We start from the raw sequence: 27,919 nt of genomic DNA on the forward strand, positions 1-27,919 counted from the left end.
GCAGAGACCCAACTAGCGAATGAAAGAACAAATGAGAGGGCGAGGAACGGACGAAAGAGTGAGCTGTCAAACGCATGCGCAAACCATGAGCGAACGGTCAATAGCACAAACGAAGCGAGCGATGGTGATTACATGTTTGTGAGAGGGCCAGGCCGGCACTTATGACTCGGGCAACGCTTTCAAATAGCACACCAAAATTTACCACCTTCAACGCTTTATATCAAGCGTTAACAAAGCCTACGACAAAATGGCACAAAATTAATAACGCGATAGCGTTAAAGACCACGTTCGCTGAAAATCCGGCGTCGATGGCCGTTGGAGTTGTGGTAAGGTTTGGTTCGTAGGGTTTAACGTCCCAAAGCAACTCAGGCTATGAAAGACGCCGTAGTGGAGGGCTCCGGAAATTGCGACTACCTGGGGTTCTTTAACGTGCTCTGACATAAGCGAAAAATTACGAGTATGGCCCTCGCAGGCAGTAGCGGGCAGCCGACATTGCCGAGCACTAAATGGACGCAGGGCTGCCTGACATTACGTTTGGCAGGAGCTGTCAGCTCGGGCTTCTCCTTTGATATGGGAGGATGATACCAGAATAAGCCTGCTAGGACCGTTGCATTCTCTTTAATCCTAAGAGACGCTTTTGACGTTCGTAAGGCTTTGTAAGAGCGGGGTTTCTATCTGGGCTGGTTGCCTACGCTATCGCGTCATACCCTCAAAGGGAGGAGCTTAAGTTCGCGGCATACTTTTACTTTCTTCTCTTTATCAGCAGTTGCTTTTCAGAAAATTGCCTTCAAAAGCACTCACTCCCCAAAGAAACGTATTGCCGCAGCAGTGAAAAGGCAGTAGATGTGTCATATCGTGGCGCTTATTACACGAATTAGGAGACTGACAGCGGCCACAGTTTCTATTCTTCATATTTTTCACCGTTACAGGAGATACATTCGACGCGGCAGTGAAATGGAATCGAAAGACACCGTAAGTGTGGACTTTTTTTACAGCCAGACGTCATCAATTTGCTTTCCTGCACAACAAAAAGTTGCATCTTCAAACTTGCCCATTTTCGTTGCGTATCAATTACTATTTTTAAAAACTTGCGAAAACAATTAATTGTGGCTTAGCTCTGGTTAACTCTAGTTGAATCGCGAAAGCAACGGCGGAAGCTTCTTTTGCCTGCTACGTTAGTCCCCTATCACGCCCTATCAGTGTAAGGTGCTACATTATTGGCGCGATAGCGTAAGCTACCAGCCCACATATCAAGTCACGCTTCAACCAATCCGTATGGACGTGCCTGCGTGTCGTAGGGGTAACAACAATGTAAACTGTTATGCCAGGCTCATTCTGGGAGCGACCTGAGTTGGCAGCTCCTGCCCGTGGCATAGGGGTAACGTGAATTCAAATGTCATGGCAGGCTGATTTTTTTTATGAGGAGACCATAGCTACGCCTCTTCTCGGCATACCTGCGGCCACCCGAAGTCTTGCATTGGCTGTCGGAGTGTTACTTTCGGAACAAAATATTCAAACCGTCGAAAGAAGCTCGATATGTTAAAAATCCATGACTCAGGCATAAGTCCTAACAAGAAAGGCCGAGTATTCTCTTTCCATTTAGGTATTGCCTGAAATCTTTTGCTGATATCACAGGCGTCACTCTCGGTGTGATCCCAGTGCCAAATGCTCTTTAATTTCTTGTGATTGCTTCCGTCTGTACCTGCTAATAACTAAATTAATTATCAATAAATGAGAAAAGACGGCTCGCTAGTGCCACCGCTGTCCAAGTACGGCCTGAAAAGCCACCGCTGGCAGTCAGCACCCGCTGGAGACACTCAGTCCGCCATCGCCGTGCGCAGCTGCGGACTCCGGCAGGGGGGTCTGCATACGCTTCGCTCCAGCCTCGTCGGCGTAGGACGCAGCGGAGTCGTGCATGAAAGCCTCACTGCATATCCTATGGAGCGAAGAAAAAAAGAACAAAATGGCTTTTGTGACTGGGCTGGCGCGCTGCGAATGAACGTGGACAAAAAAGTTTTAGTTTTCAAACCTAGCACTGCCACGGTATCAAATACTAACATCCTGGTGTTATTCCACATGCTCTTTCGCATGTGTAGGAATTAAAAAAGGAAGCGCGTGTGCACAACCCCACGTCCATATACACATGAAAAGTTTCAGTGCCCTGAGGAACGACGTAATTAAAATTAAATGTGGACTTAATGAGGTCGGCGGCAACGCAACGACACCAAAGAATAAAAGCCACTGAATTTCGTAAAAAGGTGTCATGATAGCATCAAGAGTTAATTTCGCTTAAATTTCAAGCGTTCGGTCCCATGCTTAAAGGGAAGTTGAAAAGGTTTTCGCAAAAAATGAGTTCTGTGCGGCATTTTATAGTTTTTTAACCGCTGAACAAGACTATCATACTTAAAAATGGCAGAAATCAACCTAAACCACAGGTTTTGCAAGAAAACGAGCACCAGCGGGTCCGCCCTCCAAGCGAACGCCGTTGCTGTTCGTAATTGTCAGGCCTATCATGACGTCATTCGCGGTATGCCAGGCCAGCGCTGGGTGCGTTGCTGGGTGCGCGTTGCTTCAGGTGACTTGACCGCTAAATTTAGAAGGTTATTGATTATTCAAACAATGTAAAACATCGTGAAAACTTACCGTACGCATTCGAGCAAACAACAGTTCAAGAAAGACAACGACACCACGAAAGACGCTGCCGAGTACGTCGACAGCGAAAGAAAAGTCAGCACATTTCCGAAAGTCGAACAGCGCAAGAGCTGGCCCGCTTTAACAACTGCCCTTTAAACGTTAAAGCTCGTTGCAGTAGCAAGAAAAGGAATAGGAATTGTGTGCGATGCAATCCTAGTCCACAACTCATTTATACAACTTTCGAGTATCACCCAACGACGCAACGACAAACGCACGATTACTGCAGCTGCAGTCTTTGCAGCTTAGTTGGCGTGGTGCGCTGTTCAACGAAACGCTGGAAATTGTCCGGCTTCAGCTGCATTGTGAAATCAGTCAGGTTCACAGCACCTGCAACTCCGGATGAAGCGAGTTTAAGGCCGCCGTATGGTCGTTTTTAGAGGCGCTGCGACCATCCGCCATCCGCCAGCTGGCGGATGCGTTCGGCACGGGAGGCGCATCGGGTGCTATATGGTCACATTTGGGAGGCGGATTTCTCCAGCGCTCTGATTGGCGCGCCCGGCACGCGCTGCTTCGAACGTCGAAACAGCATATGGCGGCTGCGGTGCTGGTTTGAGGAAAGTTTTCCTCTTCACGGTCAATCAATCAATCAATCAATCTTTATTTAAGTTTGTACATACAAACTGGGGATGGTGAGAAAAAAGCAGTGAATTATGCATCGCTTGACGGGCCTCACCACCCCTACAAGTCAGCAGTAGGCACAAGGCAAGAACAACCACTGGTAAAAAAAAAAAAATGAATACAAGTGCATCTACAGAACAAGGTTGACAGAACATATCTCATAACTGGCAGCAATAATAGACGCAGAAGACCGTGAGGCTATAGCACAGAGTGGCACAGTACGTTCAAACACAATTGACATCACTGTAGCATAGATTGCTGAATAAAGCTTTTACGAATGGAAGAAAAAGACATAATATTCACTTGGTCACTCAAAGGGGTATTTAGAAACTTTGGCACAATAAATCTCAACATACAAAACCCATAGTTAGTTCTGCACTGTGGTAATGCAAACCTACTCTGCAGTCTGATGTCGTATGATGAGTGGCGACATGTAATAGGAACAATTTCAGAAAAAAATGAATCACCCTTTTTTATCGTTGATTTATAGAGACATGTAAATCTGTAGTCAAATAATTTGTTGAAAGGTACAATATTATAATGTAGGTAAATTCGTTTAGTAGGCGAATCATACGTCCCGTTGACAATTGCGCGAAGCATTTTCTTTTGTAATGTTTGCAGTTTAATGACATTGGATACCGTTGTATGGCCCCAGACAAGAAGGCAATAGCTAAGGTGCGAATAAAAAAATGCATAATATAAAGTAATTTTAGTTTTGATAGGTAGAATATGCCTGTTACGTGAAGTAATTCCGACAATTCTAGAAAGCGTTAACACAATATTATTAACATGGGCATCCCATGTCATCGTACTGCTAAACGTTACACCTAATGATTTGAATGCGTCCACGTACTCGATTTCACTGCCATTGAGGTATAACGAGGGGCGGTAAAGTACTTGTTTTCGTTTAGGAAGGAAGAGTGCTGCTTTAGTTTTTTCTTTGTTTATCTTTAATGAGTTGGCTGATGACCATGTGGCAAGCGATAAGAGCGTGCGATTCGCGGTGTCTGCTAAGCTTTGTACGTCTTTGGAAGAAAAAAATAGGCTGGTGTCATCTGCATATATAATGTATTTTGCGTGGTTACTGATATTAGGGATATCATTTATATATATATTAAACAGGAGTGGCCCTAAAATGCTGCCTTGAGGGACGTCATTCGAAATTCCTAGAATCTGTGAAGAGGAATGATTAATCACCACATACTGGGACCGTGAATTCAGATAAGATTTGATTAGGCTGAGAGCATGTCCGCGTATGCCATAGTTCTCTAGTTTTGCAAAAAGAATATCGTGATTTAGGCAATCGAAGGCTTTACTGAAATCAACGAAAACACCGAGAGTTAGAAGCTGTGACTCAAAATTATTTAAAATGTATTCTTTTTGGACGAGTAGCGCATGCTCCGTGGACCTATTTTGTGTAAAGCCATACTGACAGTCGGTTATTACGGAATGTTTCTGCAGAAAATGTTGCAAACGGATGCGAATCAGTTGTTCTAAACCCTTAGAAAAGTACGGAAGTACAGACACTGGCCTATAGTTTCCCAACTTGTTCGCATCGCCTTTTTTATATATCACGGCTACCCTGGCTAGCTGCATGTCAGTAGGGAAATGAGCTGTAATAAGTGCGGTGTTGTATATATAAGTTAGGCATGGAGTAATTATGTCAAGAATGTACTTAACTGGTCGGCTCTGTATATTATGTGCATCAAGACTGCAGGTGTCTTTTAATTTTCGGCATATTGCAAAAACTTCACTTTCGTCCGTTGGTCTTAAGAAGAGAGATGCCTCTATCTTGTCACTCAAGAAATTCGCGATTCCGGCATTGAATTGGCTATAACCTACGGTGGCTCTCAATCGTCGGCTATCAAATTAATTTGCACCCTAGCTGTAGAGTTATTGAGCCCCTGCATATACAACACAAGTAGTATGAATTGACGATTAGTACAGCGATTACGTCGCCGGCGATGCAATCGTCCAGCAACAGCGTAGACGCACGCATGCCCCAGCGGCGCCTGCTTTCGCCACCTACTTGGAGTGTTTATGTTAATATGAGGAGAAGACGGCAGGATTTTTTTCAAGTACTCCCGGACGTATACATTGAAAGGTAAAGTGTATATAGTCATATCTCCCCTGCCTGTGTTCGCGCGTTCTCTTCGGTACAGCGCACGCGGCAAATATGCAGGAGCTGGTCATTTAATGTTTTCATCCGAAATTAAACGAATTTTACAACAAGCCTGTTTTACTGTGAGAAAATTGACTGCACCGCATAAACAAACATGCACATCATTTGTATTATGTACAGACGTAGCACTATTTGCCATACTGCTGCTGAGGAAGAGTCCATAAAGTTTTCGAAACATTGCATGATATGCAATGACTATTGTAAGTACAAATATGTAAATATTGGATGTTTTGTATGGAATGAGTGTTTTATTCTTCTGTTGTAGCTTTATTTCAGTCTTTCTCATACGTAAAAACAATACATCTAAGAGTAAGCACTGAAAAGTTGCGACACTGCACGACAGAATAATAGTGCATGGCCGGAACGGTCAGTTGGCACCCAGAAATACTAAGCCCCCACTGCCTTGCATCAGCTAATGATTCCCACTTGTAGAGGAAAACTGTCTAGGGGCCAATTGTAAAATAGTGACCAAATGTAATGGCATGTCACTTAGTTGCCAGGCGTGCATGCAGACTTGAAGGAATTTTGAATTGACTGTGAACATGAAATACAATACTTCTATGACTTGTGTACTTACCTACCCGAGTCCTTTGCTTTGTCTCATAACTATACTGCAAGCCCATGCATCAAGTTCATCGCGGTGTGAATACACAGATCCTGAATACAGTTTAAAGAACAGAAACTAATTGTAGTGACACGTAAAAACAGTGCAGTTCTCCAAAAGAGTGATGGCAAAACTGCACCTTGTGATATCAATAAAAATATCTCCTCTGAGAATTCAATACTCTTCTGAGAAAGAAAACTGTGCTTGGAACTCTGAACTATCAAATAAAAGAAAAATGGAAGGAAGCGAGTGTGTGTGGATGTTAGGAGTCCTTGCCACGGGTGGCTAAATGCCTTGCAAACCCAGCTGTTTTTTATTCAGTGGCTCCTGTAACAAGTAACGAATGCTAAGACACGGAGGCAAACAAAGCAGCACTGAACTGCAAGAGGTTTACTAGGTCAATATTATGATTGCATATAATGAGAAAGCTGCGGAATAATCTTGCAAATTCAAGAAAAATGCGTTTATTGACTGTTTACAGTCACCTGGCCTGTTTGAGACTGATTAAAAAAATGCTCGCGGTCGCCCACCATCAAACCGTTTGAAATTGTGGTTGTATTTTGTACTTACACTTATTTACTTAATCAACTGAAACAGGCAGTGCTTTTTTTTTCTCAATGCCACCTATGCTTAAAGACCCATCTAAGTTAGCTTTGTGTTTTGGATTGCACATCTCACTGAAATTTCTGTATTTACAGGCACATAGAGGCCTTTGATAGTTATGTGATGTTAGGAAGATAGTGAGAGACCGGAAAGCGTGGCGTGAAATGGTCCATAGGGTCACGAAGAGTCGGACACGACTGAACGACTGAACTGAACTGACTGAGAGGCTTCTGGGTCATTTTACAATATCACCAAGCTCCAGCTGTACCGTAAAGAACACATTTCATGCTTTGGTCCACCGCTGCAGGATCCTTCGTCAGAGAGTTTGTTTCTACAAAAGCATTGAATGTAAATGTATGGACCAGTGAGGCTTTACATAACTACTAGAAGACGCATGCACATGTAAGTCATTCGGAACTCAAATAGCATCTGACTTGCAATGGAAACATGCCGCTAGGATGCTACACGTGCTGTCCATCTTATGATAGTAGAAGTACTTGCTGTAGGGGTAGTTGATTCACACTGACCATTGGAGCGGCGCAAGGACATGATCACAGTAAAAGAAGATGAAAAGCTTTTCAGTCCCTCTTCTTTTCCTGTAATCGTGTTCTTGTGCCGTTTTATTGATCATGTTATGCTGGGTTACCATTTCTTGAATGCGTAACAGCGCCATCGCTTCATTGCCACTGGAAGGTTCTAGTCTGGGCCTGGTTCAATAGCCCTGGGTTCAGACCGCCCCACCAGATTCTGCTCTCCTGTAGAGCTCATGCTGCATATGTCATCCTGTAACGTGTTAGATGCGTGTAGGTTTTTATATGCATTCCCGATTGTATTCTTTTTTTGCCTGTTGTCACGAAATCGGCACACATTTTTATCAAGTCGGCGCGGCGCGAAGCTTGCGCGGATCTACAATGTTCGAGAAAACTCTCCTTCTCCGCGTGAGAGAGCGCGTAGCTTTGTAGGCATCGCCGTCACTCTCTTTCTCATCACCCGGCGATGACGGGGATTCATCAGTCCGGAAAATGCCAGATGTCTCCAGAAAATTCTGCGGGACCTAGCCAATAACGAAGCGCGGTTCGACGGGAGGAAAGGGGAGCGCTTCAACGGGAGGAAAAGGGAGCGCTATAACCAGCGAAGCTAAGTGTGCGTGCGCACTAGCCTTGGCGTGTCTTGACAGAAAGACGCGGCGCGACCTAATTATGGAGGCCGCGTCGCTTGTGTAGTCAGTCAGTCAGTGATTGCGGCGTGTTCGGTAGTGCTTCGGCCGGACTCCTAGGGATCACCCGCTGCTGGCAAGCCCACGGACCTGCGAAGGAGCGGCGCTCGTCTTGTATGGCGGCCACATCGTGACTCTCGAGGTGTCGGACTGCAACAGTCCCCGGTGAACAATTTGGTGTTTGTTTATGTGACCCTTTCGTGTTTGATTTGTGTTGTAAAGCCTATGTGTTATTAAATACCTCTGTGGTTGCATGCTTAGCGTTTGTGCTTTTGTAAACCTCTCGCATGTGTAATTGTAGTGTTTGTGTATTCCTCTGTATCGTCTCTTGCTGTGCATAAAGTGTGTTTGGTTTGTTACTTCTGACTCCGACCCTTACTCTGCTTGAACCGGCGACAGCTGGGCACCAAACGGCCACCCCGTTCTGTCACTAGAAGGTAGTTGAATTCTGGCTGAGCTTGACAAGCAAGTCAAGGGCATCTCCTTAGCGACCGGAATAGCTACCCCCCCCCCCCCCCCCCCCCCTCACTCTAAGTGTGTCTGGGAGTGTGCGCGCCGTTAAGGGCGCATCGCAAATAATCCTTCTAATTATTAACGGGTGACAATTATTCTAGCGTCCGCTACAGGACGTTTGGTGCACTCAATCTCAGAGGACGGAGAGCGAGTTGGAAGAGTTTACGAGGAGGTCATAAACTGTGTAGCAGCAGAGCGATAGCGAGAGGTACCGCGCTGAAGCAGTTGTGAAGAAGGTCTCTTGCGTTGTGCTATGGTGTTAGCATTAGGCAGTTCAGATTGAAGATGAATCTCAAAGAGATTATTGCGTTGGGCCTAGAGAAGAGTCTTAAAGCAGCTGAACTGCAAGAATGGGTGGACCAAAAAGAAAGAGAGGTTAAAGCAGAAAGAGAGAGAGAATGGCAGAAAAATTAAGCAGAGGCAAGGAGACAAGAAGTAGAAAGAAAGAACGGCTCAGGAAGTGAGCTGAAAGAGAGAGAGAATGGCTCCGGAAGCAGGCCGGAAAAGAGAGAGAATGGAACAAACGTAGGCTCGAGAAAGAAAAAATTCTTAAAAGAGAGGGATATCCTTCTGAAGAAGCTGGATGAAGTTCAGCGGTTAAAGGGTACCGCCGAGCGTCTGGAGGTTACCTTTCCCTGTATTAGGATGTACAGCGAAACGAGTGATTCGTTTACGACTACAGGTGTTGTGGAAACTAGCTCCAGATGTCAGAGAAAGGTTGTGGAACAGATCGCTCCCGCAACAGAAAAATTCTGAACGAGATGACTTAACTGGAGCTAAGATGTCTTAGGAAAGAGAGAATGTGCCCTCCTAGGCGACAGGCTACGCAGATGCTACGGAGATTGTCGTTGAGTCAGAAGGCTCATTCATTTGCTCTTCGCCTGAAGAGGAAGGGCAAGATTCTAGCTCCACGTCGGAGTGCATGAGTGACCCAGAGGAAGAGCTGTCGAATAACAGCCAGCACGAAGCTCAGATGGAGCTGAAGCGCCAGACAGTACTCTTCCAATAATTCAAGAGCCGGTTTCGAGCGCTGGCTCGAATACCGAGGAGGTTCTTCTTACTGAAAAAGATGAGAAACTTCTTCCCACTGAGGAAGATGAGGAACCATTTTTCTCAGAGGAGAAGAGCAGCGCAGATCCTAGACTGGTAGACTCAGAAATGGAAGAAAGCGAGGGCTGCACTGCGATGAAAGGGTTCAAGAAACATTTTAACGAACATTTTAACGAAACTTTTAAGGAACAGGATCTAACTAAAAGTGAGGAGAACGAGTCTCCAGTGGAAAATGAGCCCTGTACCAACGTAATACGACCGAAGGTCCCAAAAAGAAGGAAGAAAATTGAAGGAATTGAAGAAGATCGAACGAGTTCACAGTGTGATTCAGCTAGAGAGAAATCATCTGATGAATGTGTAATTGGAGCAATCGGGTCCCGAAAAAAGGTTAGAAAGAAACCAAAGATGAGAAAAGAAGCCGATTCTGCCAAGGGAAATGAAATCGAGCAGAAAAGATCGCGAAAAAAAGCAAGGAAGAAGATCCTGAAGGACAAGAAGAGCAGCCCAGGCCCAGAAGAAGGGAGACGGCCGACAGGAAACTACTAAGCATGCTAGCGCTAGCACTCTACGCAAGCGTCATACTGGTCGCACGAAAGACAAGGGCCAAATTTCCGATCGGGAAGCAGATTGGAGTAAGAGTAGATACAGAAGCGGGAACAAATCGGGATTGAGAAGGCTCTATACTAAAAGGAAAAGGAGCCGAACTCGCGAAAGGAAGAAACAATAGAGCCCCGTTAAAAAGAGAGCTTGCTCACCTGAAAGATGGAACGGAACTAATAAGTTCCAACGAGGAGGTGCATCCCGAGTGTGGAATTATAGGCGAGGGTATTACTTCAGTTTGACGGCTTCTCATAAAAAAAACTGCGCTTCTGTGTTACTGATTTTTGGCATGTATATTGACAACAATGAGTTATATTTCTGAACATCAGTGTAGTGATATGTGAAACGTTTGTCAGCAGAGTCTCAGAAACTTGAGACTTTTGATGCGTGAATTGTAGTTTGTGATTGCAGTTTGTGAAACTTGGATTATTGATGCGCGTATGTGTGCCGTTGCCCCATTTACTTTATTACTTTGTGCGCGCATGCATGTGCGCGCTGTGTTCGAGTGTATTGTGAATATTGTGGGACAATATTCTTTGAGGGAGGGGCAGCGTCATGAAATCGGCGCACATTTTTATCAAGCCAGCGAGGCCCGAGGCCCGCGCGGCACCGCATCGAAGGACCTACAATGTTCGAGAATACTCTCCTTCCCCGCGCGAGAGAGTGCGTAGCTTAGCTTTGTACGCGAGGCCGTCACTCTTTTTCTCATCACCCGGCGATGACGGTGATTCATCAGTCCGGAAAATGCCAGACGTCTCCAGACAATTCTACGGGACCTAGCCAATGACGAAGCCCGGCTCGACGGAAGGAAAGGGGTGCGCTCCAACAAGCCAAGCTAAGTGTGTGTGCGCGGTAGCCTTGACGTGTCTTAACAGACGCGGCGCAACCTATTTATGGAGGCCGCGTCGCTTGTGTAGTCAGTCAGTCAGTGATTGTGGTGTGTTCGCTAGTGCTTCGGTTGGATTCCTGGGGATCACCCGCTGCTTGCAAGCCCACGGACCTGCGAGGGAGCGGCGCTCGTCTTGTATGGCGGTCACATCATGACTCTCGAGGTGCCGGACTGCAACAGTGTCCGGTGAACAATTTGTTGTTTGTTTATGTGACTGTCGTGTTTGATCTGTGTTGTAAAGCCTCTGTTTTATTGAATACCTCTGTGGTTGCATGCTTAGCGTTTGGTTTTTTGTAAACCTCTCATCTGTGTAATTTTAGTGTTTGCGTATCATCTCTTGTTGTGTATAAAGTGTGTTTGTTACTTCTGACTCCGACCCTTACTGTGGCTTGAACCGGCGACAGCGGGGCACCAAACGACCACCCCCTTCTGTCATTACAAGGTAGTTGAATTCCGGCTGAGCTTGCCACGCAAGTCGAAGGTATCTCCTTTGCGACCGGAACAGCTACCCCCCTCACTCTAAGGGTGTCTGGGAGCGTGCGCGCTGTTAAGGTCGCATCGTTAATAATCATTCTAATTAATTATGGGTGACACCTGTGTTTCAGTGTTACTTTTTAGATGTTTCCAGGATCATACACAAATTCCTGAGAAGCTTTGTGGATGCGTTCCTACCTGCGCTGTAGTGTGTTCATTTTCTTCTCTGCCATTGCCATTTGCATTCATTCACTCTCCAGGCCTCAGGGCTGTGTCGAATAACATTGGACAGCACTACTGCTTCTTGTGATCCTTTTTTTGTGCTTTTTGTTCCCCTTAAAACTGGATAGAAACTAGTCCATGCAGGTTCACACTTGGTAGAACCTGTATGCTTTACCGCGTAGTCCCCAAGTAGACGAGGGGGGGGACTGTTGTAATGCAGTAGTGATACTAGTGATATGCACAACATTGAATAGTGATGGTCGCACCTTGTAAACTAGCAGGCAGTGCTGTTTCGCCTTTGAGCAGAGTGGACGACCATATTTCTGGGTTCTTTTCTATCACAAATTTAATAAATAGTTATGTTGGCAAAGCACTTCTCTTGCTCATTCATTGCAAATGTGTTTTCTTCACGCATGCTGCCTTGTACTGTAGTCCCACTTCTTCACACTTGTGCAGTGATGCATGTGCAGATAGGCTCTGTGGAATTTTCCACAGAAAGGGGTCCTTGCACTGGGTGTATACAGTGACAGCTTAATTTAGGGGGACATTATAAAAATAGCCAGTGACCTCAACAGGGAAGGAGAAGTGCATTGCTCTGAGAGGACACATAACATGCTGTAAGGTGCTGTGTTCCGGCGTCGTGAGGCGCACTAAGCTTTCGGTGAGTCCGAGATTGCTATTTAGGCATATGGTGATGCAACTGCATGAATTGTCACTTGACAACAACATCTGTGGAGTACTTAGAAGCACTCCAGTGATTTTAGGTATGTGTGGCTTCTCTGAGATTTCAGGCTGTTTGTGTTGCCTGATAGTAATGCTGCACTGCTCTGGTTGAAGCCAGGAAACTCAACAAAGAAAGGATATTTTATCCAGATTTCTGCATGCTATACCATGAACAAAAAATGAATCTTGCATGTCTGTAGCAGCAAGCTTAAGCTGTTAAATGCATATCCCCAGTTGTAGCATCTCGCATCTGTTACTAGTTAGAGGTCTTTGAAGCCAGAAATTAAATGTTTATCCTCCCCATTCTGGTTCTCCTCAACATTTGGTTCTTGACAAGTTTTTCATTTTCTTGCTACACTAAGCAGCAGTATTTAACATTCTCAAGAAGTATCAGTTTATGCAGTTCAAGGCAATGAAAGGTAATGTGGTTGTGCGACGGGATTCTATCCGAATTATCATGCTGCAGAGGGTTGACACAATCGAACCTTCACAGTTTAGTCTCAAGAAAACTTGTTTGAAAATTCATCTTGCTCAGTTGCAACTAATTATTTGAATTCGTCTTCCCCTCAGTGTGATCAAGGGCCCTGCCCTGATAAAAGTGTGCAAGCACCTGTACATAGTTGTATCATTGGAATTGGAAGAATGTTTAACCATGTTGAAAATTCCTTTCAGATTGTACTTTCTTTTATTCTGCACCGTAATATTGCACAATTCATTTCAGTCTTATAATGGGCCTTACCATCTTTCTTAGCCATTCATTTGGTGACATCTTGCTCTGTTGGGCCAAGGATAGAACGACAGGAAGGAGTTCATTACACGGCATGTGCTGTATTGGGACACGAATCTCGCCTCTTGTTTTTGGCTCAGCACCAAACCATTTGTACCCATCATACATATGTACCCTGTTCAGAGAGACAAGAAAATTAACAGTGCTGTCGGCATACCTTCATAATATCAGCACCCACAACATAACGATTAATCAGAACAAGACGTGGCACAGACAAGGCCGGTTTGCTATAATCTAGCTATAATTGCAAGAATTATACTTCATGAAGAATCAAGCCACCGAGTGGTGCCGATGCTTCTGTAGTCACAACAGAAAGCAGACAGTGGAGATCATTTCATTAATGCAAAATATTTTCCAAGAAGGTCGCATCGCACCCAAGGCTGTTTCCAGGCACAGTACACACGAGCCACAATCAATATTTATGATGGACACGTTGCAGGGCCAAGGCCGTGCATGCGTGGTCACTACAGGGAGGGGAACAAATGCGATTACCTGCACAGATCGAACTTTATTTCAGCATTCAGAAAGCAAGATATGTGTAGTGAGCTTTTCAATCGAGTCAAATGATTGTAGGCAATTTCAACCACGAAAAGAATTAAGTAAAAATAAAAAAGAAAAATGAATAAATGAGAGCGAGAAATCTGCAGTAAATAATAGGTGCAGGTTATTGCCATTATGAAAAGCTCTTTTTTGGCTGTTCATAAGACAAAGAGGGAAATGTGTATTGCAAAACAATATCTGTAGCCAAACTTCTTGCCACTGGTCAGCTGTTCACAGGATTTGACGTGACGTCTGAAGTGCTTACATGTGCAAACTGCTTGTATTGAGATTACAAAAGCTTATGAGATGCTATTTTCTGCATATACTTTCGTTTTTAATTGTAATGCACTTGAAAGAACTGTGGTACCAGCCCATTTCTTAGCAAACTCAGTCTGAAATTACCTGCTCCATGTTATACCTCTGCGACGCGAACACTTGTAATCCTCATTGAGGTTTTGCAGGAAGCATTGAAGGATTCGGTGCTGCATGGCCGTTTGAATGACCACTGAGAAGCTTCCTTCGTGTGCAATAGGTGACATCGAGGGTGGCGGTGCCCACTCTCAGATCTGCTTCAAAACTAAAGAGCGCTCAGAAACAGCTTCGATCCGAGCAGGCTCGGGCGCGATTGCACGAGTTGAATGCAGATCGAGTTTAATGAGGATCGAAAGTGTTCGTGTGACAGAGGTATTACATTCCTTCTACTAATTATTTCTGCTATGAATATTCCTAAATCTTTGCTCCTTGAGTCATACTTGAGAGTACCAGCATGCATCACTCTCATGAAATGTTAGTGCATGCAGCGTAAGGCATGCCAGATGTAAGCATTTGCCTTGTGCCATGTATTTGCTCCCCAACGTTCACACTATCCTCTGTGAGCCACATGATAAAGCTGAATACATGGAGCCCTATACACTTTCATGCAGGTGGTTTGCTACTGAAACTTTGCTTGCAGATACTCTTACTCTATTATTGTGATTCACAGTGAGAGTTTTATTTTATAAGAATATCACCAGGACTGTCCTGGACAAAGTGCGGAAAACTTCTATCCTTCTATCCGTATACTGTTCCAATGGACAAACTGAATAACACATAAGATGGCATTTCATTTCAGATTGTGTCTGTAATTTTTGTGTACCATATAACACTGCCCAATCTCTTACACTGGTCCTAAAAAATCTCACAGACCTTCTTAGCTTTCTCAGCCATTTCTACGGTAATCATTCCATTCACAGAACAAGAATGTGTGTTCTTTTTTTCCCGGCACTAAAACTTGGTTAAAAGCCCGCCGTGGTTATGTGCCCACAACTCATACTATATATAATGAGGCCAAGAACACTAACAACAATGCCGTCCTCGCAAGGTTGTAATGAGAGCATTCGGAGCACAACGATTAATCCCAAGCAACCATCGTAAACGTAGTTCACGAAGCATCTAGGAGATTGGTGCCGACTTCCCGACGCTTCTCCGTACAGCCAAAATCGCTTCACGCACGTAAAACACAGCTTTCAGAAAGGTCCCTTCACGCCACCGGCAGTTCAGAAGCACAGCACACACACGAAACACGATTATTGATATCAGTGATCGGCACGTAACACGAACATCGTATGCTCGCGATCGCTGCACGCAGACGAATGAATGCGACTAGCACAGCCTAAAATTCATATCAACATTAGAAAAACAACGCGTGGGCAGTGAAATTTTCACTCGTAACAGATATATTTGCAGGCGATTTCACCAACTTGGCAAAACAGCAGTCGTTCCGAACGTATCACTTTCGCTACACTCCCACTAATTGTCGCTGCTATAAAACTGTCTACACGCGCACAGGGGACTAATTTACTGCGGGGAGCTGCTTCTTGATACTGTCCGTAAAAATCCGGCCGCAATCACAAACGGCTCCAAATAAACACGTCGAGGCCCCACAACTGTGTAGCAGTATCGTACATCTTCCGCAGTTTTGTCGGCCATTAGTCAACTCGATGCAGGCCAACTCAACTGAAGAAACTGTCACTCGATGCTTGTGCACATGGCAAGGTGAACATCCAAGTCGCTTTGAATAATCGTAATAAACGAAGAATAGAGCAATAGCGACATGAAGAATATCTTTTATCGACAAGCACCGTCCACCTAGGCCTTGTTTCGTTATACGCTCGGAGGCGGTCATCTTTGCAGAAGTAGGAGGAGCTTGCAATATGCCTCCGAGAACGCATGCGACCGATGTGTCCAAAGGTTGAAGTTGACCAATTCTATGCAGCAGCCGGGCGGAGGCAACCTGGCGGATGCGCCCTCGAGCGGATGGGTGCAGCGCCCAAACAGTGACGTACAGCAGCTTTTACCAGAACGGTGCCGGAAGCGAGCGCGGCGGACGGGCGCTCTGGCCGAGCGCACTCGCGCACTCCCTGGTCATCGCAAGGCCTATATTATTTCGCATCGGCGCTACAGCAGACGACGCTTGGAGATTGAGCAGCGCCGTAGTAAACGGGTTACTTATAAAACTACCTAGTGTATATAACTCTGTCTCAAACTGAATTGAAAATATAATTTTTACGACGCCAACTTAGCAGTAGCTAATGTATATTGCCGCGAAACCTTCGAAACTGTATTTTTTGTTTTTTAACTGTTTTAACTCTAATTCTGGATCATGTATCAGTTCTGTATTCTTTGTTTGTTAATGCTCGATGGCGCGAGTCGCACCTTTATCAGTTCTGTTGCAGCGCAAGAAGCACCGAGATCTGTCTCGAAGATTCCGGCCACTCGTGTGTCTTTCTACTATGTTCCAGCTTGTGCTGGTAGCAGTTTACGACGTTATCTAGATTGTTCTGAGCGGCCTCTAAATTGAGCGTTGACGAGTGTGACGAGCACTCTTTTTTTGTTCGACGATCGACGAGCACGTTTGTTGCTATCGCCGCCGCCGAGTTCCTTAATTCTTTTGCGGGCCGACTCAGCCCAATAAGGAGTTTCTGCAGTGCGATCATCGACTGTTCCTCTGTGTCATCGACCTTGTCACCACCACGTGACGTCTGGTGGAGGTGCTGTCCTTGAGCGTTCAAGCGAAGACCTCAGCCTTTTTCATTCGCCCTGGAAGACCAGCCTACAGGTCACCGAGCCAGCCACCGACTCCAAGGCCTACAACCTGAGAATGGTCTGCTGCCTGACCCCGGAATGCATCAACTTTGAAAATGGCCCAGTCAACTGCACCAGTCGTCTTCGTGGAGCCCAGGGAGCCCCCCGTCTTCCAAGGATTGCCCAGTGAAGATGTGGATGACTGGATGGACCTTTTCAACCCTGTGGCAGAATTCAACGGCTGGAACGACGCCGTGAAACTCCGGCAAGTCTACTTTGTTCTTTAAGGACATGCCCGAGTTTGGTTCGAAAATCACGAGGAAGCTATGAAGGATTTGGAGATTTTCAGGGAAGCGTTTTTGACTGCCTTTGGAAGTTCTGTCCGAAAGGAAAGAGCTCAGGCCCTCCTCCAATCAAGAGTTCAACTCCCTAACGAGCCAGTACTGGCGTACGTTGAGGAGATGAAGCGCCTCTTTCGCCGCGCCGACCCTAACATGACAGAAGGTGAGAGAGGTAAATATTTAATGCGAGGCGTTAAAGAGTCGCTTTTTGCAGGTCTTGTGCGAAATCTCTCAAGAACTGTAGCGGAATTTGAAACTGAAGCGTCTACCATCGCGAAAACTTTGGACATCCGGATGCGCCACTACGAGCGACCACTTCAGCCGGACTACTCAAGCCCTCAAGCCACTACCCCTGCGCGTCTGCAAGCGGAGAGAACCTTCGGGATCACATCCTGGAGATTGTTCGAGAGGAGCTCCGCCGATTGCTGCCATTATTGCAACACGGCGATGATGGCACGGCGCCCCAGAAGTGCTCATCACGGACAGGGGAACGGCGTTTACGGCAGAGTTGACGCAAGCCATCCTGGAATACAGTCATGCAAGCCATCGACGAACAACTGCGTACCATCCCCAGACAAATGGCCTTACGGAGCGCCTGCACAAAACGATAGCGGACATGATCGCCATGTACGTCGACGCTGAACATAAGACCTGAAACAGAGCGCCCCCATTCAAGCTTGTATACGGCAGGAAGCCCACGACGACGCTCGACGCAATGCTGCCGCACGTAACCAACGAGGACAACCTTCACGTCGCCGCCTACCTGCAGCGTGCAGAGGAAGCCCGATGACTCGCACGGCTGCGTATTAAAGACCAACAACGCACCGACAGCCGACAATACAACTGATGACGACGCCACGCAGAATACAAGCCAGGAGACAAAGTGTGGGTTTGGACACCAATTCGCCGTCGTGGACTAAGTGAAACGTTGTTGCATCGATACTTTGGACCATACAACATCATTCGCCGCGTTGGACCACTGGAATATGAAGTCATTACCGACGGAACGTCAGCATCACAACGGTGACGCGCACGCCCAGAAATTGTACATGTGTACGATTGAAGCCATTTTACGCGCGTTAATAATCTGGTGTTTAAAATTTGCAGTGTTTATATTTAAGTTGCTTTGTTTTGGAACATCGAGGCGATGTTTTTTTAATGGAGGAGTTTATTTGTTGTATATTAACAGCCGCCGGAATACGGCCTTATCACTCTGATTCTGGATCACGTATCAGTTCTGTATTCTTTGTTTGTTAATGCTCGATGTCGCGAGTCGCACCTTTATCAGTTCCGTTGTAGCGCAAGACGCACCGAGGTATGTCTCGAAGATTCCGGCCACACGTGTGTCTTTCTACTATTTTCGAGCTTGTGCTGGTAGCAGTTTACGACGTTAACTAGATTGTTCTGAGCGGCCTTTAAATTGAGTGTCTTCGAGTGTGACGAGCATTATTTTTGGTTCGACGATCGACGAGCACGTTTGTTGCTATCGCCGTCGCCGAGGTGCTTAGTTCTTTTGCGGGTGCAAGTCAGCCCAACAACTGGAAAAAGAAACAACTGTCAGTCGACCCTGTTACGCGGCGTTGCATCTAAACCTGTTCAACACGCCGCAAGAAAGAGCCCAGTGATATTCCGTGCGGTAACAGGCAGCATGGCTGAAAGGTCCGGCGTAGATCCCTTCCAGTTCCTGGGGACCTATCGGAAAGTCAGAGTTTCTTCAGTGCGATCCTCGACTCTCCCTTTGTGTCATCGACCTTGTCACCACCACGTGACAATATGAGAAGATCAGATGAACCACGACGCACCGCGGCCACTGCCGCTACGCAGCTGTGGAGAGAAACTTTTTTTCTTATATCACAGTTACCACTCCTACCAGCATCTCGGTACGTTACAGCGATACTGAATAGGGGTTAATTTTTGACAATCCGTTATTCCTGGGCTCATTATTTAAGGTAACAACAAATTTGAGCACGCTTACTTGACTGTAGCACAAGGGATCCGCGGCCAACTTGCGGAAGGTGCGGCCGGCGCGGCATATGGAGGTAGTGCTGCCTTCGGATGATGCTTGAGCGTGCTGTTGCCGCGTTAGCAGCACGGCATTGCAGACATTCAGTTATAAATTACTATTGCAAATGCAGATTCGTTCTACTAATCATGCATTTTGTTTGCTGTACCTAATTGGTAATTGTAGACGTAGTCGAGAACGGCGGCGAGCTGTGTAACAAGTGAGCAGCGAATCGCGTTTTAAGTTCGGTGTCCTAGGTTAAGCTTAACGACGATGAAGCCAGACGTGCAACAACGGTATTAACCTAACTAGGTGCGGGAACAATGAGAGAACGGCACCGGGCTTCAGTTGCGCTGATTTAAATATAACGGTGATAACGCTGATACAATAGCGGCAGTTGCTTCACCCATGTCAACGAGTTCAGATACCTGGGTGTTATTTTTTCATGTCACTTAAAATGGAATGCTCACATTAATAATATTACTGAAAACCCACTTCGTAAACTTGGCAATCTCTAACGAACCTTAAAAAGTGCCACGTAGGAATGTAAATTAACTGCTTACAAATCATTAATTCGGCCGATCCTAGAGTACGCTTCAACTGTTTGGAGCCCTCATCAGGTTCGCGACATTGACCTTTTAGAGTCAGTTCAAAATAAAGCTATTCGATTCATTTTCGCCCGGTAAGATCGCTACTTTTCACCGTCTTCACATGTGCACACTTTATTATTGCAAAAGTTAGAACATAGCCGCACACGTGAATGCATCATCATGCTGCACAAGACCTTCACATGTCATCTGGCATCAGGGCACCCTTCCAATTGGTGCCCTCAAGCGTGCGTGCAACCCGACGGAACCACCCATTAAACATTGTTCCTTTCATACCTTGTATAGATAGCTTTAAATTTTCTTTGTTCTCACTAACTGTTGAAATGTGAAATTGATTGCACGGAAGAGTTCGCTGTTCTGTTGCCTAACAATTTGACCTGTTGATCTGTTTTGAATACTTCTATGTTATCTATTTTTATGTTACCGATGTTATTTGTTTCTACTATTGTATTTACCCACTCCTGCTATGTCTCCCCTCAAAGACAGCAGTATTTGTAAATAAATAAATAAATAAAATAAATTGAGATCCCAAGTGACCGCAATCGCTGCTAAAATTCGATGATCGTCCTCAGCCCGAAAATCATCAGGGAAAAACACAGCTGATTCCAAAGGCAACAATTTTTTTTTCATGACAGAGACCCACTGCGCTGAAAGATTATTGTCCTCTAGGAAACTATAAAGCACCATGTCGCCTGGCAAACATGGCACCAGCAACAGATTGCGAGGATCCGTCGGTCACTAAAGCGCGTGATGGAGCGAAGCAAGCGTGCAAGACGCGCGGCCGGCCTAGCCAGCAGGCCTGCATCCAGCGATTGACGTCGCATCCGCCTGTTACCCACTTTAGGCGCCCCGCCCCCGCCGCTCACGGCAGCGAAGAGGGCGTGCTCGCGTTGTGTTTTCAACCAGCGATTTCGTCTTTTAATATCGACAGAATTCAGAACAAAATTGACACATGCATGATGAAAAAGCCCCTTCTTTCCAACCACCGAGGTTTAAACATTTTGAAAAACTTTTTGGCTTCCACTTAATGCACTGCGTATTTGTCTTATTTGACTGCAACGCAATAAAGCTTCTCTCTCTCTCCCTCTCTTCCTCAAATTCTCAAATATATAATAAATGCATCGCTTGGTGTGCATTTAATAACCTCAAATTCACATTTTGGAACAAGTCTCGATAGTGAGCCCGCGAACGAATGTCAAGCATTTTATGTACCCGGAGTCCCATGGTAACCAAGGTTTTAAAGTGCACGCTGAGCCCCAGCCAAGTGAAACCAACTGAGGGCTGTTCAGAGACGAATGTCCTGGTGAGCAGTATTAATCTTCTTCCGTTAAAAGTAAAAAAGTATTTAGGTATGATTACCTAAATCCGTATTGCTTGGCTTGGGGAAGAAAGTGTGAATGCTCAGAACGTAGATCACCACGAGAAATGCTTAGTTACGTAGCTCGTTTATACGGATGACTACTTTCCATTTTATTATTTGCAAATTGTAAGCGAACGAAAAAAAGACTATAGACTAGACGAGGCGACAACGGCGCCCCTCCCCCCCCCCTCCCCCTCCCCCCGCTCCATTTGTTTCAGAGCATAAGAATATATGGTGTTGATGAAAAAAGCATTGGATACGTTAAGCTATTGGAGACGTGCCAGTGTGTGAGCGCGGTTGCTCGCCCGAAAGCATCGCGCTGCACGAAGCGTTCTGCCCATCGCTTCTCGAAAGCTCACCTGGGTTTCAGCTTCGAGGATCTCGACGACGGTGTCGTAGAACTCACTACCTGCCACTTGGGACGACACCAAGAACTGCAGCAGGGGGTAGAGGAACACGCCACATGACTCCAGTTGCAGGGCAGACACACGGAGGTACCCGGAAAGCTCGTGGAGGTCCTTGAGTCCGCCAGTCTCTCAGCGGCGTCCGGGATGTCATCCACATCGCTGCTCTTCCAGGGACGAAGATGACCAGTGCCACAAACGCCTCCACCCAATCTAGCGTGTTGGCAGCGTCCAAAAAAGCGGCCAGGGGCCAGCAGCCAACCGAGAAGCCAAACCTGGAATGTAAAGAAGAAATAAAGTTTTGTGCCGTTTTTTACTGCGCTCCGATTATTTATTACAAAAATACAATTTTCACATGTGTTGGAATCACGAAAATTACTGGACCGTTTCTTCGAGCTGCTTAGTGGCTGATCGCTCGTTCGCTGTTCAGAACCTCCCCAGGTTGGCCGTCGCACTTGAGGCTTGTTATCATGCCGGGCTGCTGGGATAACTGCCATTAGCGTGCTTCATCTCGCGTTCACCTTGATGGTATTGAGCGAGTTGCAGTCGTAGATACTGGCAATTTGGCGGAAAGAGGCTCGAAGAATTATCCTCCTGAATCAGAGACGTTTTGGGCTGGACATCTTTTCTCGAAGTGATCTGCCTCCATAGTTAGTCTCTGGATCGAGCGAATACCTCACTTATTCGCGTGTCTGTCTTGCTTTCCGGCCGGGCGCCCGCCTGTAGGTATAGTGGGTGTCCCAGCTATCTTGGGCCACGTAAACGAACTAAAATATCTCAAGTAGGCCACGGACACCATTTTGCATACAACAACCAGCAGACCTGCACAACAAAGGCCATATTTTAATAATTACTTAATTAGAGTAATTTATCTATATTACTAGATATCTTGAAACCATAAATATGCATTTCAGAGTTGTCAGAGTTGTCAGAGCACCTTCAGAAACCGCGCTCTATTATTTGCGATAAAGAAAGCATCACGTGTACGTCTTTTTTTTTTCGGACTTGAAAGCATTGCCCGTGAAACATAAATAAAATCACGTGACTAGAGCGTTCCCGCGACTCGACTGCGGTCCTCTCAGTAATGATTAGAGCGAACGAAATCAGCTGCAGCCGTGCCAATACGGCCCCGCTGCAGCGGCAGGCTAATGTTTGCAGGCAGCGCGGTGAGCTCGCTGCGCCTTGCACCGTCACGTGCGCCGACTACCTGGAGCGGATGAAGGACCCACCACAGACATATCGGCCTGCTGCTGCAACGGGGTAATAGAGCCAAGGCCGCAGTTAATATCGTTTACTCAGACCAGGACTGAGAACACCACAATTGTGGCGCGCGAATGCGTTAGCGACCTGATTTTTTTGATCCCGAAAAAAATATTCAGGTGACGCTTTCTTTACTGGAAATAATGTGATCGGAATTTTTGAAGGTGAAGGCAAAAATAAAAACTCAAGATTGCAAAAAAAAAAAATAACCAAAGCCGAAAATATGGCTAATATTTGTTATTCTTACCTAGCCGCCTAGCCCCCTCTTAGCTGTGTTGAAACAAAACAAATCACACTTGCCTAAACTGATTGGTTAAAAAGACCACAGGAAAGTTGTGCCTCGAAGGGATATATATATATATATATATATATATTGTAACGGGTATTCCGCCAAACGTCCAGGCAACGCCCTGAGCCTAGAAGACTGCCGAAGTCCGAGAGCGGTCCGAGCAGCGGTCTGAGCGCGGTTCCAGGCAACCAACTTCGTCGTCTACGCCAACTAGCAACCACTTCATCGTCTACGTCAACTAGCCACTGATTATCTCCGCTTCGTCGTCAACTACAGTTTGTATCAATATATATAAATCAGAACCAATTGATCCATCGGATCTAGACAACTGTGTACAACCTGAATTCCCATGTTTTTTTGAGCGTATGTGGCACCTAGCAGCAATTTTGTCTTCCCAGAAGTGAAATTTTTTTGTGTTCAGTGTAACAGAACAATTTTATTTTCCCGATATAGGGAATGTAGCAGATAACATTTCTTGAAAGCGAGCGGGGTATCACGTTGTGCGCCATTTTTATCTCGATCTTGTTGTTCCATCAGTTATGACACTCGGCGGGAAATTTTGCACATGCCTGTAAAAGAAATGACTGATATTTTGCCGCTGACAGCTAACAATAACAGTTTGTTATTAGAATCTTGTATTAGCTACGCAAGGAATTACTTTTTTCCACCGCAAGAGAAAGCTGCTCTCTGCAAGGGTTGGTATCGGGTGCACTAATGAGAGCTCTGAGGCGGCTTTAAGAAATTGTTTATCAGTTTTTGTAAATGCAGCTTTCTTATATTGCGAAATGATATTATTACAGGGTGGCAAGCCGACGAGCACAAAGAGCAGATTGATTTTATATGACCACGCGATGATATTTAATGAATACCAGCGGGCCCGAGTGCTCCCTCCCGCACCACGGCCCGCTTCTTCCTCGTCCGTAACATTATCATTGCTCTGAGATGGATGAGGGCAGACTTGTTTCATCATTGCGCTTTTTCTGCTACATGATGATTGATATAGAAATTTATTTCGTGCTTTGCACGTGTACATTATTTCTAAACAACTCATTTCAGCACTATCGTCGTCTTTGTGCTGTCATCTCTGTGCACACGATTTTTTTCACTCTGGATTTTCTCAAGCGATCTAACATGACGAGTAGCATTCTGGCATTCACTGGCACACTGTCGGCGAGTGGTTTTAGTGCATTCAACACGCATGTACCTAATTTAGGGATTAGGTCAAAAGAGTCGATTTATTTCAGTAGCCACCTCGTATTCAGGAGCAGCCGCTAAACGTGGCGTAAGTAAAAAAAAAAAAAAGAAACAGCGAAGATATATATATTTTTTTTATACTTACGCGAAACGCGGAACCAAAAGAATCTTTCTGGGGACGCCTCTCTAGTACGTGGTGTCGTCGAAGAAAGGCGTCGTGGCAGTTCTTCCGTGTTTCGCAAGTGTCCAAGCAACGACAGCGGAGCTGCCTTTCATCCGTTCCAGGGGTTGTGTGCCCCGGGTAGGAGCGCGTGAGGATTGCCGAGCTGACGCAATAGCCGCCGTCCTGGAAAAGTGTGCAAGTTCTCTTGTTAGCGTTTTTAATTTTGTTTTGTTTATGAGTTTTGACGCCCCAAAGTGACTCAGGCTATGAGAGAGGCCGTAGTAAAGGGTTCCAGAAATTTACACCATCTGCACTGAAATCGCACAGCACACTGGCGCCTTACTTTTCGCCTCCCCGAAAAGCAGCCGCCGCGGCCCGGAGCAGATCCTGCATCCTTGACACAGCAGTTGATCACCCTATACTCTGCACCACGGCGGGCTGTTACCAATTTTTGGCTCATGCTAACCGCTATGTATCAAAGATATAGGTTGGAAAAGTGTAGCGTCTTTATTTTTTATTTCAAACGTTTTCAGCATGCAGCTCAACTCTCGCTATATTCCTGGAACCTAAGGAACAGTCTAAAGTCCAGGCGAAGCTCCGGAAAGTCTGGCAGCACTGTAATGTTAGTTTGTTCATATTGTTGCGAAGAAGAAGATCGGCAGCGGCGCGAGAGGAGCCCTCGTGCTAGGCCAGCCATTACATCATCATTCACCCTGTGGCCATGCAGTGCCGTCTTCTTGCTTGTCGACACGTAACAATATGAGTCAAAATCGAAAGAAGATTGTCCTACTAAGAACAATAACTACATTGTACGGTGGAAAAGAAACAACGGTGATACACTTACTGTTAATGTTTGTTCTCAAGTACAATGGACGCGATAGGGAAAGGGTGATTGGTGACACTCTCAAAGGGAATGGCACAAGATTTCAAAGTTAATATGGGAAGCCATGTGTCGGACGGCAATACATGGTCAAATTACTTTTGAAAGTGAATTAAGTTACATTACAACCTATATTTTTTTAAATGAGAAAAATGTACTTTTGTTACGTTATAATTGCCATTGCCAAAAAGTAATGACATTAAATTACAATCAATTTTAAAAAGGTATGCAAATATTTTAAAATACTTTTTAGTTCCCATCTTCAAACAATTAAGAAAACCTAGTGAACAAAACAAGCACACTCCATTCGCTTCCCGCCAAATTTCTTTCCAGATCACTATGCCCTCCATCGCTCATACAGCATGCGCTATTACAAATATAGGATAACGGCAAGAAAACAACAAAAATAGAAACATGGGTGAACTGTCGTCACTTTTATTGCGCTCAAGACAGAAACGAGCGGTGAACCCATGGGGCTCGTCTGTGGGGCTTCAAACGCGGGATACAGCTATTGAAGCGCCCGAAGCAGCTGTAGGTTATTCATTGCTTCCGTGTCCCCAGGAACAGATCTCGACACCTTGCCCTCAGTGATGCTTACGCCATGGACCGTTTCGCCTTTTTCCCGCCTTTCACCCCACTTCTACGTCGCCCCCTGGCGACAAGTATAGCCAGGACCACTGTGTCCCACGCAGCTAACGCAACAGGAATGTCACTGTCCCTTTAAATTCAAGCGTGTTGCACGATCAATCTGCTCAGCTTCCCTTTAACGCTTGCATCGTGCTGCTTGAGAAGTGGCTGCGAGTGTCCATAGGATAGCCGCAGTAAGTGACCCGGCTACACAGGACACCGCAAGTCCCAGACGCACAGTCCTACTCAATTCTGTTTCCTTTTGCCCGATTCCTTACGCTGACCAAGGCTTGCCGCGCGTCGTTCCTGCTTTGGTGGTACACTAGGTGTTGTATCTTGTACGAGAAATGGCGCGATTTAATAAAAGTAAGTTAAGAATGAATTACGTTTGCAGCAAAATTGGTGCTTTAAGATTAATAACTACATTAATAAACTACCAAGCAGAAAATGCAATCGATTGCATTATAAATTACACGGAAATAGTAATTTAATCACTGTACTTAATTCAATTACTGTCATACCTTCAGATGGCAGCCAACAGGCCTGCTGGATCAGTTAAGCTGACACCCGACCAAAATAAAGCGGGTATACTTGTCGACGCACCTCAGTAATTCGTCCAGTTAGGATTGTTCAGTTTACTTGGTGCTTCTAACATCATGAATGATCACGAATCACATAACGTATTTGTATTGCATAAATGTTTTGCATAGATCACTTGAAAGCGCTTTGCAGGTCTAGGGTCTGTTGCAAGTGGTAAACAGCCATGAATAATTGAGTTACTTCAGCTTCGGTTGTGCTTGTATTTTAAATCCATTAATTACCTTGTCTAGTCCAGACTCAAAAACTAACACCGATAGAAGGGTATAATAAATTATGTTATGATAGTATGAGCAGTGAGAATAATCAGTAATACGCCCTTTCCATTTCTTTTTTCATTTCCATGACTACTTATTCAATGTTATGGTAGCATTCATGTATAATTCGCAGCGCTTCGTTGTGACAGCGAGATTCACGAATCGTCTCAAGAATTCACGAACGCAATACTCCGTTTACGTGACCAACTCAATGTATAAGGATATAAGCGGTACATTCTTTCCCCGTAGGTGCCCACAGGGACCCCACTTCCTTACCTGTGACCTGGCAACTCCAGCAGCATCCGTGTGACCCACGCCTTTCGCCTTCAAATCGATGCTTATTGTGGCTGTCTTAAATGGCGTGGCCCCAGCGGCGACAGCAGCGCGGATAGCGACAGCAGCGCGGATAGCAAGTTGTTTCTGGATGAAGTAGGGGCCGGCCACCGTAAGGACACCGCCAGAGTTATGCCGACGCAAGTACTGCGCTTGCGGCCCGAGTGCAATGAGGCTTTCGTTCCACTGGTTGTAAGCGAAGAGCTCAACTTCTTTTCCCTTCGGCATGCTTTATTCCACCGTTGTGTTGAGGTCTGCAAAAGAAGGTGCGGTGGGGAAGCGCTGCCACAGTTGGGCCTCGCTGCAGGAATGCGCAGAGATAAAGCGCTGTGGCCAATTACTTCACATAGCGGGTGATGAGGTGTCGATGCAGCGAACGATTCCACGAGATCGCTCCGCCCGGTAAATGCACTGCCGTCGGTGCTTCCTTGACGATCGGGGGCTTTCGGGTGACCTTGTTTCGGTTAGTTCAGCGGCTGAAGACGACGAAGTTGGCCTTCTTCGTGCCTGCGTATAGCCTTGTGGGTGACATGCAGCACAATGCGCTGCGCAAGCTGTAACTCCGCGGTTTGCACACAAGAAAAACTCACTGGTGGTAGCAGGTGAGTGGGAGTGCCTTCCCGTAGACGGCTAGGCGCAAGTGCAGAGCTGGGGAGCGGGGCAGCCACAATGGCGGATTGCACGTGTGCTCACTTCGCTTTCCTCATTCCTGTACTCGAGCCAGTATCAAAGGCCGCATATCTTATATGCGCAGTCGCTTTTATCTCCATTGTTGTCTTTCGTAGGTCAGTTCTCGTCTATCTCAGTTTAATATGGTCTATGATGA

At 45.8% G+C, this 27,919-nt stretch overlaps 1 protein-coding gene across 1 annotated transcript; it reads right to left on the bottom strand.

Moving 5' to 3' along the window:
- Positions 1-670: 670 nt before the first annotated feature.
- LOC146171697 (uncharacterized) lies at positions 671-27,919 on the bottom strand. The gene is made up of 5 exons (XM_084586370.1): positions 27,435-27,919; positions 27,037-27,347; positions 24,382-24,582; positions 21,449-21,768; positions 671-1,936 (listed from the first exon to the last, which is right to left on the bottom strand). The coding sequence occupies exons 2-5, from the start codon at positions 27,319-27,321 to the stop codon at positions 1,798-1,800; spliced, it is 945 nt and encodes a 314-aa protein (XP_084442496.1). The 5' UTR covers positions 27,322-27,347; positions 27,435-27,919; the 3' UTR covers positions 671-1,797.

The sequence above is a fragment of the Amblyomma maculatum genome, unplaced genomic scaffold, assembly GCF_055883805.1.
Source record: "Amblyomma maculatum isolate TAMU_Amacu unplaced genomic scaffold, ASM5588380v1 scaffold_18, whole genome shotgun sequence".
In the NCBI taxonomy this organism is placed as follows: domain Eukaryota; kingdom Metazoa; phylum Arthropoda; class Arachnida; order Ixodida; family Ixodidae; genus Amblyomma; species Amblyomma maculatum.

Bases quoted from the DNA above. Each gene is read 5' to 3' on its own strand.
- LOC146171697 (XM_084586370.1), bottom strand. From the start codon at position 27,321: ATGCCGAAGGGAAAAGAAGTTGAGCTCTTCGCTTACAACCAGTGGAAC. The intron at 24,583-27,036 runs GTAAGGAAGTGG...ACACTTTTCCAG, and splicing joins CTGGAGTTGCCAGGTCACAG to GACGGCGGCTATTGCGTCAG. The intron at 21,769-24,381 runs GTAAGTATAAAA...TTTACATTCCAG, and splicing joins CTTTTGGTTCCGCGTTTCGC to GTTTGGCTTCTCGGTTGGCT.